At 42.8% G+C, this 13,718-nt stretch overlaps 1 protein-coding gene across 1 annotated transcript in view; it reads left to right on the top strand.

Annotated features, from left to right (window-relative positions):
- Positions 1-13,718, top strand: part of PEX7 (peroxisomal biogenesis factor 7) — a gene marked incomplete at its 5' end in the record, with an annotated part of 58,897 nt that overhangs the window by 21,326 nt on the left and 23,853 nt on the right. The window contains one exon of the mRNA XM_015424305.1: positions 10,492-10,591. Coding sequence (XP_015279791.1) covers positions 10,492-10,591 — 100 coding nt within the window. The remainder of the gene's footprint in view (positions 1-10,491; positions 10,592-13,718) is intronic.

Below are 13,718 nucleotides of genomic sequence, written 5' to 3' on the forward strand. Positions count from 1 at the left end.
CCTCCGTCATCATGGCTAGTAACCATTGATAGACTTAACCTCCATGAATCTATGTAATCCCCTTTTAAAAGTGTTTAATTCCTGTGGCCATCACTACATCCTCTGGCAGCGAATTCCACATTTTATTCACACTCTATGTAAAGAAGTATTTCCTTTTGTCCATCCTGAATCAACTGCCCATCAGGTTTATTGGATGCCCTTGAGTTCTAATATTTTGGGAGAAGGAGAAAAAATTCTCTTTGTCAACTCTTTCCACCCCTTGCATAATTTTATAAATCTCTATCATGCCCCCCCTTAGTTGTCTCTTCTCTAAATTGAAAAGTCCCACACTCTTCAGCCTTTCCTCACAGGGAAGGTGCTCCAATCCCCCAATCATCTTGGTTGTCCTCCTCTGTACTTTGTCCAGCTCTGCAATGTCCTTTTTGAGATACAGTAACCAGAACTGTACACAGTATTCCAAATGAGGCCACACCATAGATCTGTACACGCAGGGCCGGACCGTCATAGACAAAATTTAGGCCATTGCTGAGGGCACTGGCTTGACAAGAGCACCGTCTTGAAGAGGGCGCCGCTCTGGCCGGCCTGCCTGCCATCCTGCCTTACCCCTCCCTACCCTCACCTCGTGCCCTGCTTGGCTAGGGGGGAGGCTCTTGGAGGAATTGCTGCCACCCCCTTCCCTCAAGGAGCACAGGCTCTTTCGCCCCCTTCTGCAAGGAGCTGAGGCAGTGGGAATGTGCCTGGGCCGAGCCATGCACTTTCCTGGCTGCCCCCCCGGGTGGGTGGCATCGGGTTTTCTGTGTGCAGCGCTCCATGGGGCACTAACACAGTCGCCATGGACGCCCTAAAGACCGGGGGAGCTTGAGCCAGTAAGTGTCTGCTGGGGGGGGGGGGCCGGCGGCAAGGGAAGCCAGAGAGGAAGGTCTGTGGGGGGGGAGAAGAAGTTACCCCCACCCCCCAGCGACCATCCCCTTTTTCCTGCCCTCGCCCTGTGCAGAAGAACGGCTCCTCTTCTCCTCTGGCGGGCAGGCATCCTTATCCGCAGGCTGCCCAGTCCATGCCTCCGTCGCTCCAGGCCCTCCCCCAAGAGCCCAGCTGAACTGAACCCCCCAGGGAGGGGGGTTATTTTTAAATCCAGTGGCCGGGCTTCCAGGCTGAACTTTTTGGGGGAAGGTAAGTTGCTCGCTGGAGGCCAGTCGGCACGCGTGTCTGCTTTGGTCCCTTTGACGTTAAGAGAAGGCTTCCCAGTGCGGTGCCAGCTGGGTGGCTTTCCTTTTCCCCGTACTCAAGACTGCGATTGATAATATTTAATAGTACTTGTGTGTTTCCTGTTTATAGCAGGGGTAAGGGTCCCACGTTCCAAGGGAGTTGTGAGCTGTTTTCTTTTTCTTTTGCATAGTGCCTTTGCCCCTCCCCTCCCATCCATCGCCAGCCACAAAGCCCTGCTCACTGTCGCTGGGAGAGAACGAGAGAGGCCAACGAGCATTAGAGGGAAGAGCCGTTTCCAGGGAAGAACTTCACCCTTCATGGATGGTGGGGGGACATCCCTCTCTCCGAGGTGGTGTGAAGCATTCAGATGGGTCAGGTTGGGTGTGCCATATACACACAATCACAATCCTTGCAGGAACTCTGTGACCGCAGGAAGTGTATCCTGTGCCTATCTGAAGGTGGGAATGTCCATAGCCGGTTACCTGGAAGGGTATCCTGCTGGCCCTTTTAGGAGACGGACTAATGGATTAAATGGGCTTTTGGCCTGGGAGTTATTGTTGGGGCTATTTTTAACTCTGATAGTCAACTTGTCTTTATATTGTGCAGTTAAGGCAAGTGATTAAACAGAAGTGGTTTGCCACTGCCTTCCTCTACTGTAGAACCAGATCAGGAGCAAAGATACTGGGATTGTGGGCTTTCAAACCCCTAAAGGTCAGAGCACAAAAACACATCTTAAAAGCCATTAAATTCAGAATAAAACCATATTGTTTAAAAATGTAAACCAATTTAAAATTAGCAATTTTGAATTTTGTGTTTTTCATTCTTCCTCAAATGCATTTATGTTGGAAAATTGGGGGGCGCATGGGGGGGGGGCGTCAGAAGGTAGCCTTGCGTAGTGTGCAAAAAACCCTGGAGCCGGTCCTGTATACACGGATGTTAAAATATCGGCTATTTTGTTCTCAATCCCTTTCCTAATAATCCATAACATAGTCGGCCTTTTTCACTGCGCCTGCACATGGGGTTGACACTTTCACTGAGCTTTCCACTACAACCCCAAAATCTTTTTCCCTCTCATCCCAGCAAGTTCAGACCACATTAGCCTATACTTGAAGTTGGGACAAGAAATCTCAACTGGTGGTCACCAGGCTGACAGGCAGGTCTGGTTCTTGTTTCTTCCTCTCCACAGAGCAGCCTCAGTATCATTGCCATTGCTTAGTAAGAGAACAATTCTAAACTCATTTGTAGGAGACAGCATTTCTTTCTAGCTCTTCTGTTCCTGTTTCTGTAGTTTATAGGACTGATTTGCAATGAACGTCTTGACCCAGAGTGGCACACAGCACTTATTTGCATGTTCTGAGAATCCCACAGGCAGTTTCCTCATTACTCTGGCTTCTGTTTTTTCAGGGCAAAGATTAAAACAGTGAATTGTAGCTGAAGTCTCTTATACTTGGAAAATGTAGCTTGAGAATTCCTAATGAAAACAGCTCAGTACTTCATTGTAAAGATGTGTATATAGAATATCTAGTCATCTGTGAAAATGAAATCTCAGTTACAATGAATGGCTACTAATATACCTTAGCAAAAAGTATAATCCAGAACAATTTTTATACTTTAGAAGTAATCTCATCTTTGATAGAAAATATCTCCTCATCTTTGATACTCAATTAAAGTTTGACAGGTTAAGAATGTTATATAAATGAGGTTATTTCTGAACTTCAGCAGTGCTTGAAATAACCTTTGTTCTGGAAAGTGCATGAAGCTTCTTTATATAAGTTAGGAAATGCACTTGAGCAGCAGCACATTCAGACAAATTCCTGTATTAGTACCTGTAGGTGCTGTAGCAGTACAAATATTAACTTAGTATCCAGTATATTACAAATATAGCGAGCAGGATTCCTGCTTTGTGTACCGGTAGGAGCATTCAGAAGTCAAAAATAACTACGCAAGATTTCTCAGGATGGTATTTTTTTATCTGATTCTACCTCCATAGAACTCAGGGCATCATACATTTCTCCATCATGATTGGCCAAGGCCAGTGGGATTTGAGTTCTGTGGGTTATGGTCATCAGTACAGGTCTGAAGGAGGAAGAGATTCCATTGGTATTAATAGGGCAGACATTCTGCACTCTTTACAAAAACATCATTATGCAAAGTTTTTTTTGGGGGGGTTAGCCCCCCGGAGGGGATTTTTTATTGCATTTTTAATAGACTACAAACTACAACGAAAAATTGGGAAGGGGTAACTACATCTAGAGATAAAGGAAAGAAAACCACAACTAACTAAAACCCCAAGTATAGGAGATCATAACAACAGCTTATATAAATGTTAATCTTAAATTGCTAGTATTACTTTGAACATAGTCGGCTATGCTAAATTTTTTATCTTTTTATCCAATGTTTTATCCATTTAAGAGAACCCCCAGAGCATCCCACAATAAAACTAAAGTTTAAAGGGACAATTCAGAGTCCTTCAGCCTTCATTTTGTCTTAATCTTTTCTAATCCTCAATTTATATGCACGCTTGGGGGCAGCCACCCCCTTATCAGAAAGAGAGTCCTCGTCGGAAGACATCGAGTCCAGAAGGTCCGGGAGATGCATCCGCCAGCGTGTCACCATAAACCGGAAGCCCCATCATTATGCAAAGTTGACATTCTGAACTTTAGATCAGCATCTCGACTTCATTTTTTTTAGGGAAAGTGGTTGGAAGTGGGGTAGCAGAGCACCTTTAGTTGTATCTAGCTAACACAGACTTCATTGACCCTTTTCATTCAGGGTTTTAACTTGGCTATTGAACTGAGACAGCATTAGTGGCTCTAGACAAAGATCGGTCTCTGGGTGCCAGCAGCAGTGAGATCTACTTCTTGATTCCCTGTGCCTTTTGATACTATAGGTCCAATCATTTTCCCCCCAGTTGGTTTGAACATCAGCTTCAGGTGAGTGGACTGGTGTTAATAATTTTTGTCTGATCATATTCAGAATATGCTCATTTGGGAAGATGATATACAAATTGACCAGTGTCCTTCAGGGTTTATTCTTCCACCAGTGCAGATTTACATCTATATGGCATGAATGAGAGAGGTCACCTGGGGCCTTGGAGTCCATCTAGTACAGCATCCAGCTTCCCATGGTGCCCAGCTTGAGGTATCTGGAAAGCCCACAAGCAAAAAATGAAGGCAACACCTTTTCCTTGTAGTTACTTCCAGAGGCAATATGCCACTAAGCATCTTTGCTTCATTTTTCCATAATGGCTAATAGCTCCTGAAAGCCCCTGTGTATTCCCCTTCAAAAGCTGTTTCTATTCTAGTGGCTGTCATTACATCTTATGGCAGTTAACTCTTTAAATTATTTTCACATTATATGAAGAAGCACTTTCTTTCATCTGTTCTGAACCTACTGTCCATCAGCTTCACTGAGTGGCCTGAATTCTAGGATTCTGGCGTTCTCAGTCCATGTAAAGTTAGGATTATTTTGCCCCAATGTACATCATGTCTATTTACTTAGAAATACATTTGCTACTTTGTTGTCCGCTCATCAAATTTGGAGATAGCCTTTTGGGAGCTCTTTAGGGTTCTCTGCAGTCTTCACCATACTGATTAATTTACTGTCAGACTTGGGGCCACTTCACTGTTCATCCCTAGTTCTGAGTCATTTATAAACAAATTAATTGGAATAAGTCCCATTACCGATCCCTGGGAACGCTATTGATGACTGTAGAGTTTTAAATCCTATTTCTCAAAAATGGGACTTTCTGAATATTAGTCTCTGAAATTCTTTGGAACTGATGTTTGACTATAAGTCTGTTTTACATCTTAAAAGAATTTCTTTCTTTGTGCATAAGGCATAACAAATATTCCTCCTTCAGCAGTACATACTGGGCTTTACGAAAATGCACCACTTTGGAAAACTATGAGCAGTTTTAAGTGTGAGCCAGCTGTGTATATATCTCTGCTCTTTGGATATGTCTTTGTTGGAAAAATGAGCTCCTTTCCTCTAGTACTAACAGAATCTAAAGAGGGTGGTTGCCATAGCATACCCATTGTGTGGCCACCATTCTGGCCAGGTGATTTGCTGAGAAATAAATGACAACAGCTTTAAACAAATTAATTCAGTAGTCTCTAGTGTTTGCAGTGTTCCTGAACTGCTCCTATACTGCATTTTGCATAAATGGTTGCTTTCCGCTCCCCCTTTGGTAACCACTCTAGTGGAAAACCATCTGTGTACATTATGGAAAAACATTGCTCTTTATTGTAAGCACATTGTGTCTTATGTGAGGAGAGAGGGGGCATTATAGTGGGGATGAAAGCAGGAGGTTGCTTCCATAGTAGGAATTTTATAGAACAGCAGTCATCCCCCTACACCACCAGGGCTCTTTCAGGTTTTTTTTTAAACTCAGCAGTTGAATATTACTATAACAATATAACAGTATAACAGTATTGTAACGATTCCTTGTTTTATTTGTGTGTGTGTGTGTGTGTGTGTCTTTAAAAGTTTGGTTGCATGGCGGTGAGAGATAGTCTAGGGTGGTTGAAACAGGCAAGTGGTGTGATTGGTGATTGGCAGAAAGGGGGAGGGGTTTTAGAAAATGTGTGTCAGTCAAGAGTTACAGTTTAGACAGTTGAAGAAGACAGAAAGTTAGTTAAGTTCTGTGTATGAGAGGAGTGAGACACATCCCTGTGTGATATAAGTTAGTTCTGAAGTGTGAGAGAGAGACAGTATGGTGTGTGATACAAGAGTTAAGTTTTGTGTATGAAGAAAAGTTGAAAGTATAAGGAAACAAGAAAGTAAAGTTAAAGAGAAAAATAAAAAGTCTGAGTGACAGACGGGAATGAAATAGGAAACCTATATGACCCTGAGTAATGAGTTACAAAGTTACATGCCAAAATCCCTGACAGTGTGAGAGAAAAGTGTGAGAAAAACCAGTTGGAATTGTTCAGTATTTACCCATTCATAGATACAGAGTACTATCCTGTTATGTACGAATTATATCAATAAATCTTTTATTTAAGTCTGCCAGCTCTGAAAGACATACTTCCTCAGGAAACACATAGACCCTCATGAAAGCCTAAAACCTCGACCTACCTACCCAGTGATAGAAATATTATATTATAAAGGTTTGGAAAGCCTTAAAATTTCCTGGTGGCAGCCGGATATCCCCAATAGAACAAAATTAAAAGAACACTTTAAAGTAAAACCAGACCTCCCCAGTTAAGGGGTCGTCACAAGTATGTTCACCGAATTCCCAGCTTTCATATTTTAAAAATGTAATCCTTTAGTACTTTTGTTGTGGAATTATGAGGTACGTAACTGCCATTAAGTCTCATCTGACTTATGGCAAAGGGGCTTTGAAGGCACGTGAGATGTAGAGGCAATTTGCCATTGCCTTCCTCTGCAGAATCTTCCATCCAAGTACAAACCCTGCTTGCCTTCTGAGATCTGATAAGGTCAGGCTATACCATGCCGCCTTCTCTCCCATAGTGCTATAAAGCCAAAGGCATATCTCCACAATGGCTGCTTCCACACCAAGGATTTCCCACTTTCAGCCACCTGGTTGGTACTTTTACAAAATGTTTTCGCATGACATCATCCTCTGCTTATGTACAAACGGTTAACAGCCCATTCTTACCACACATGAAAAAAACTTTTTTAAACCTTTTTTTAAAAAAACTGTTTCCTGGACAAGTCACTATCAGCACATGGAGTTTCTTATATATGAAGGAGAAGTGCATTTGCAGAACATCAGGGAAGTACCAGTTAGTTACTTTTTTCATTTGTTGATGACTGCAAGGGGCCAGTCCCTGTCAACAATTAGAATAACAGATAAGAATTGTCTTTCTTTTAGACAGAGGGAGGGGATTGCTGGAGTCAGTGTTCCCTCTAAGCTGAGTTAGTGTGAGCTAGCTCACAGTTTTTTAGCCTCCGGCTCACACATTTTTGTCTTGGCTCAGGAAGGATGGCTCCAGAGCAAACTAATTTATGCAGCAGCCAAATTGCTTACTCACAGCTTTAATGCCAGTAGTTCACAAAGTAGAATTGTTGCTCACAAAATTCCACAGCTTAGAGGGAGCATTAGGAGTCTCTGCAATTATGAGGGGTATTTTTTAAAAAAATTGCTAAAGGTATTGTGTTATGCCTATCCAGTGTTATTCATGCTCGTTTTAAAAAAACAGAAGAGAATCGTGCACAGCTCAGCCTGCCTGTAGGGGAAAGGATGAGGGTCATTAGAGGTGTCTGCAAACAGTTTAATTTTTTAAGGTATTCTGTTATTTCTATGCGGTGCTGTTCCTCAAAATAAAAAAAAATGGAGTGGGAGGAGAAACCTGAGGGTCACTTGAAAATACTTGGGGGGGGGGGCTTCAGTGCACATCACGTGTGACAGGGAAACCACTGCTAAAAATGGAGAAACGACAGATTACCCTGGGCTGTCTGGAGTCTCCGCTGCTAGAGCAATTTCACGTAGAAGCACATCAGCAACCAGACTACCACAGAAAATCATCCTAGTGTAGAAGCAGCCCAGGTTTGAGAAAGATCAGGGAAAATCCAGGTAACCATCATAAAGTGTATGAATGTACCATGAGGCTGTGGAGAAGCAGGAAAAAACCCCACTTCCAAGCCGCATGAAACCTGGGGCAAACAACCTATGTGAATATAGTCTCTATCTACAGAATCTGGATTTGTTCAGTGTAGTTTTTTAAAGCATATATGTCCCTGCCTGAAGAATCGAGCCTCCCTTTTGCCATCTTTAATTTGCTGTCTGTCCGTATGCTGAGCAACTAAAAAAGCTTGAAAAGCAACTAAAAAGCCTGGTAAGTTAGATTGTATACTTTTGGGAATGTAATTAAACATATATATTTTTGCCACCACCTTCTTCTCCTTTGCCAACGTCTCTTGTTCTTTCTTTGCTGTGATGCTGAAGAAGTGGCCCTTTGGGAGGAATGAGGAAAGGAAGAAAGGAGGGAGAAAGTCATTATGTGTGAAGGTGGTAGTGGTGGAGAGCTGCTGATGGAAATGGGCATTGGAGAAGTGTAGGAATGGGAATGCTAGAGGTTATCGGGGGTGGAATATAAGGGACTGGAGGGAGGGTCATGGAAGGGGAAGGTTGAAATGCATGCAGTGGGTTGTGTGGTGGGAACTGCACTTGGAAAGCCATGGGGAGGAAAGAAATGTAGCTGTTGGGGTGAGGGAAGGTGCTACGTGTTTGTGTTTAGGGGATGGCATGGAGACTAAGATAAAATAGGAGTCTTGAACCATCTTAAATAAGTTTTGTTGCATCATTTTTTATTTTCTAGGCATTTGTACCTTGCTTTTCTCCCCAAATGGGGACCCAAAGCAAATTTACACGTACCATTCTCCCACTCTATGATTTTGTCCTCACAACAACTCTGCAGGGTATGTTAGGCTGAGAGAGTGACTGGCCCAGGGTCACCCAGCAACTTCCATGGCATAGTAGGGCTTATAAACCTGGGTCTCCCAGTTGTTAGTCTCATGCTTGAACCTCAGCACAATGAGGTGTGGAAGGTGTGTCTTTGTGGAAGGTCAGGTCTCTGAGTGGGACTGAAGTGCAAGGAAAGGAGTGGTCAGTGGGAGCAGACTTGAGATTTGGAGGAGAGTGGATTGGTGTGGATGAATCACACTGGGATGCTGGGAGAAAAGGGCTGATTTAGGAGTTCTGGTCATTGACAGGTGGCTGGTAAATCTCTGGAGGGTTCCTTGGAGAGTGTATACTATATGTGTACATTTCAGGGTAGACCTCCCTAAGTGTGGAAGAAACCCACTTTGCACACAAAAATGTTTCCAGGGTTGCAAAGAAAAATGTTGCTGATCTAGTGTAGTGGAGAAGTGTATTTTCAGAGAGGGAACAGGACCCCTGGGATTACTTGTGCCGGGGAGGAGGGAGGAGATGGACAGGAAAAGTTTCTCTAAGGTGGCGTACTGAAGGTAGATTACAAACAGTGAGTCAGTACAGTCAACAAAAAATTTAAGGCTTTTGCTTTCAAAATTCTGTCTATGTTTGGGAGAACATACATCTGTGAACAGCTCTTTAATGTAATAAATGTCAATAAATCAAAAGTATATTCTCAGCTTATAGGTTCACACCTAAACAGCATAGTCAAGATTGCTACAGCACAGATGTGGACTCCAGATTATGATATAGTAATTCAGAGCAAGAGGTGTCAGTTATCAAAGACTGTTAAATAAAGGAAATACTGTAAGAGTGTTAATGTTTTAAGCATGTTTGTATTTTAAGTAAAGGGTTTATAAAGGGTTTGCCTGTCCTTTATAAACTTTATATATTTGGTACCTGGCGTTACGTTTCACAGCACACATGGCTTAGCAGATACCAGAGGAAGTACTAGTGGGCACCATGGCACCCATGGCCGCAACACTGGGGAACCATGCCATAGGCAAAGGAATGTTAAGGCGTTTTACTAGTAAGAGAAAAATAATTAGGGATTGTCTCACAGGAAATTCTAATTAGCAGGAAAGGAAATCAGATGGCTTAGTCCTTAAAGTTTCAATGTGCATTCTACCTTTAATAGAAGCAGGTTTGAGCTACGTAATCCCTGTCAGCAATGTCACTTATGTTCATAAAGGGTACTACTTTCCCTTTTGTGGTTGGTCTATTGTAATTTTCAGATACTAGGAGCACCCTAGATCCGTGTGTCAGTTGTCTTATTTGCCATGATTGTACAAAGTGAAATAGTCCCTTGTTTCCTAGTGTTTTGTTAAAGTTGCTCTATAACATCGACTTTGAGGCAGGAATCATAACTTAGTGACAGACAACATGTTTTGCAGACTGAAGGTCCCAGATTAAATCTTTGGTGACGCCATTTTAAAACATTTTTGGTAGTATGGCTGAGAAAGACCTCTGCTTGAGCCATTGGAATATTTCTGCCAGTGACAGTATATATGCAGTATACAAAGCCAGCTAGACCAGTGCTCTGAGTCAGTCGGGCAGCTTTATACCTTCATATGCTGTAAAGCTGTCCTTATTTAATAAAGAAGCTTCAGATTACTGTTCTTGCAGATTGTCCCAATGGGAGATCATCATGCCAGCTCTGTTGATCTCAATTTCCATACTGGGCTAAAGGAGATGCTTTCTTAATGAAGTACTTATTTATGCAGATGAGGCAAGAGAATTGTGGCAATAGGATTAATTGCATTTCTAAAGTAGATGAGTTTTGTTTTTAAAAGCGTCTGGCAGCTTCATGCATTTCAATAATCCAGCATCCCATTTTTAAAAAAAGTTTTTTTCAATTACCATAATTGTGTTCTTTCCATGTATAGAATCTGGGATTTCTCCAAGGTCGACCCTCTGCTTGAAACTGTGGAACATCATACTGAATTTACTTGTGGCCTGGATTTGAGCTTGCACCATCCTGGTCAGGTAAGAGAAAATGAGGCTTCTATTTTTTTCTGTGGATTTAAGTATTATTGAATAGGGACAAGTATATAGCAGCTCTTCAGCTGTAAAATTTGTTCACAAGAGGAGAGCACTGTTGGAATCTGTTAATTTAGAAAATGTAAGTACTTGTGAAGGTATACGTTGTTAGGAGATGCTACTGAAACATATAAAAAGTGAATGCAAAGCTGACTGCAGAGAACTTGAAAAATGACTTCTGGTCAGGTTTACAAGATCATAGGGATGAATGCTATCTAGGATATCTATGCAGGGAAGTACGACTTTCCTACCTCTCCCCACCCTAGATGCAACCCAGAATCAACTTGGAAAGCAGCTCCTAATGGGGACAGGTGACCCCCCCCCAAAGAGCTGCATGAGGGGGGAACTGGATAGTTTCCCCTTCATAATTTCTTTTAGTCATTACTGGACAAAAATAAAATATAAACACAGGGTTAAATGCAAATAGATGTGTATTTTTCCAAAGATGAACAGCATCAGGATCTCTGGTTCGTGAGTTTATTTTTATTTATAAAAACCTTTTATACTGTTTTTTCAAGAAATGAGAAACTGAATAAAATAAAATCATAATGAAGGCAATACAGGATTGAAAGAAGAAAAATAAAGTGCAGTCAAACTAGCCATGTAGAGATTACAAATACAGAGTAAAGTGAAATCAACACTATAAAATCCCATCAAGACACAAAAAGCTTACTTAAAAAGAAAGACCTGTTTACAACATCAGTGTTGTCTAGCTAGCTTCTCTTAATGCTTTTATTAGGGTATGTACAATTTTCTTAGCTAAAGTTGCTAACTAACATGACTGTGCTAGGTACCTTGAATTTGTCAAGTACGGAATGTATTTTTTAAAGATTGTTCAAACATTCCTCTATAGTTGGCTTTTGTGTCACTCAGAAAACATCAGTATTGCGTGTATGGATCATAAAGTAAAGGTAAAGGTTCCCTTGCTCGAAAGCCAGTCAAATCCGACTCTAGGGTTGCGGTGCTAATCTCCGTTTCAAAGCCAAAGAGCCAGCGCTGTCTGAAGACATTTCTGTGGTCATGTGGCTGGCATGACTAAACACCAAGGTGCACGGAACGCTGTTACCTTCCCACCAAAGTGGTACCTATTTATCTACTTGCAATTTCTTGCTTTCGAACTGCTAGGTTGGCAGGAGCTGGAACTAGAGATGGGAGCTCACTCCATCATGTGGCACCCGGGTCTCGAACTGCTGAACTACTGACCTTCCACACCCTGCAGTTATTTGATATTGATCTGTGGGATTTCATAAGATTCTGGGGTGTATCAGTGTTTAATTTTCTTTTAAAACATCAGTAAACTCTTCTACAAATACATATTTTTGGCATAGCATTTAAAAACTGCTAAATAACCTATAGCAGATGCGAACAAAAAGTCCAAATATCTTAAAAGTCTTATGATTTCCAAGTTCAGAGATGAAGCTTTTCCAGAAGTTTACTTTCACATTTAATGGTAACAATAAGTCAGTTTGGAAAATGTATAGTCAGGAAGGAGTATATGGGAGGAGTGGGGTGAGGGTCAATGTTCCCTCTAAGCTGTGGAGTCTTGTGAGCAAAAAATCTACTTTGTGAGCTACTGGCCTTAAAGTTGTGAGCGAGCGATCTGGCAACTGCATAAATTAGTTTGCTCTGGAGCCATCCTTCCTGAGCGAAGACAAAAATATGTGAGCTGGAGGGTATAAAACTGTGAGCTAGCTCACACTAACTCAGCTTAGAGGGAACACTGGTGAGGGTGGAAGCAGACTGTACTTTTCTGTCCTGTCCACTAAATGCCCCTGTTCTCTTGCAGCCCCACTAGTTATCCATGCGCAGAGCCTATAAGTATGGCCTGAGCTACACCATGTCAAGGAGCGCATCCCACAGTTGGCCAACATTATGCCCACGTAATGTAGTAATTAGAGTGTTGGACGAGGACCTGGGAAACCTGGGGTCAAATCATCACTCAGTATGAAACTCCAGTCTCTCAACTAAACCTACCTCACAAGGTTACTGTGAAGGTAAAGTGAAGGAGGAGAAAGAACTGTGTCTGCTACCCTGAGCTCTTTGGAGGAAGGGCGGGGTGAAAATGTACTAAATAAATAAATATTAATCACATATAGGCTTCCCAAGTCCCACCCCCAAAGCACGCAACGTTCCCGGCGTCAGCACGTCACCCGGAAGTGACGCAGTCGCGTTGGGCGCGTTGGGGGTGGGGCCGCGGTCATCCGAGGGAAAACTCTATGGTTTTCCCTTGGATGATTGTGGCCCCGCCCCCGGCGTGCCAACGTGGTTGTGTCACTTCCGGAGCAGCGCTGGACTCCCTCGGTATACAGACGGTAAGGACTTGGCAACCCTAATCACATAGGCCAACTTTGTTGTCACAAATTGTTACATAGTGTACCCATAGTGGTATTGAAGCATCTCACATCCATAGAAATGAGTGCTATAAAAGCACATTCTAGAAAAGTATTTAGTTGTAAATAAATATCTACTAGCAAGCAAATAAACATTTCTAGTAAGATCTCCAGACTTCCGGTCTGTGGCTCGGTGATGGCGGATGCTCTCCCCTACCTCTGGGGAGAAGATCCGCGCTCCAGTGGGATTGGAGAGGGGCCATCTCAAGTGGCTCCCCCAGGTGAGCCTTAGTTAAAGGCTCCAAGCCGGGGGCGCTGGGGGGGCGACCTCTTCGATGGCGTAATGCCGGAGAATTGAGGCGCTCCTTTTTGCCCCAATTGGTCCGTCCACTGTGAGGCTCAGTTTTATACTGAGCATAGCCGATGCCGGCTGGGACAAGCAGAGGAGGTCATCGAATTAACGAAGCTACAAGAGGTCTGAGCACAGACCAGCAATGAATTGGAGAAGGAGACAAGCGGAAAAGTTTTAAAAGTGAGTTCTCCCCCCCCCTATGGAATGCGGCGTCGGGAGGGAATCCCGGACGTAAACAAATTGAACTGTGCTATATAAACGGAGGGGGGAGGAGAGAAGAGACTTAGCTGAGTTTGCGAAAGTAAACAGGTACTTTTTGAAGAAGGGTGAAGGAGGTTCCTCTGGTCTTCCTCGCGCGCCGGCCATTTTCAACTTTGTTTACACTAAACAA

This window comes from Gekko japonicus, unplaced genomic scaffold, assembly GCF_001447785.1.
Source record: "Gekko japonicus isolate JY-2015 unplaced genomic scaffold, Gekko_japonicus_V1.1 scaffold2527, whole genome shotgun sequence".
NCBI classification, from domain to species: Eukaryota; Metazoa; Chordata; class Lepidosauria; order Squamata; family Gekkonidae; genus Gekko; species Gekko japonicus.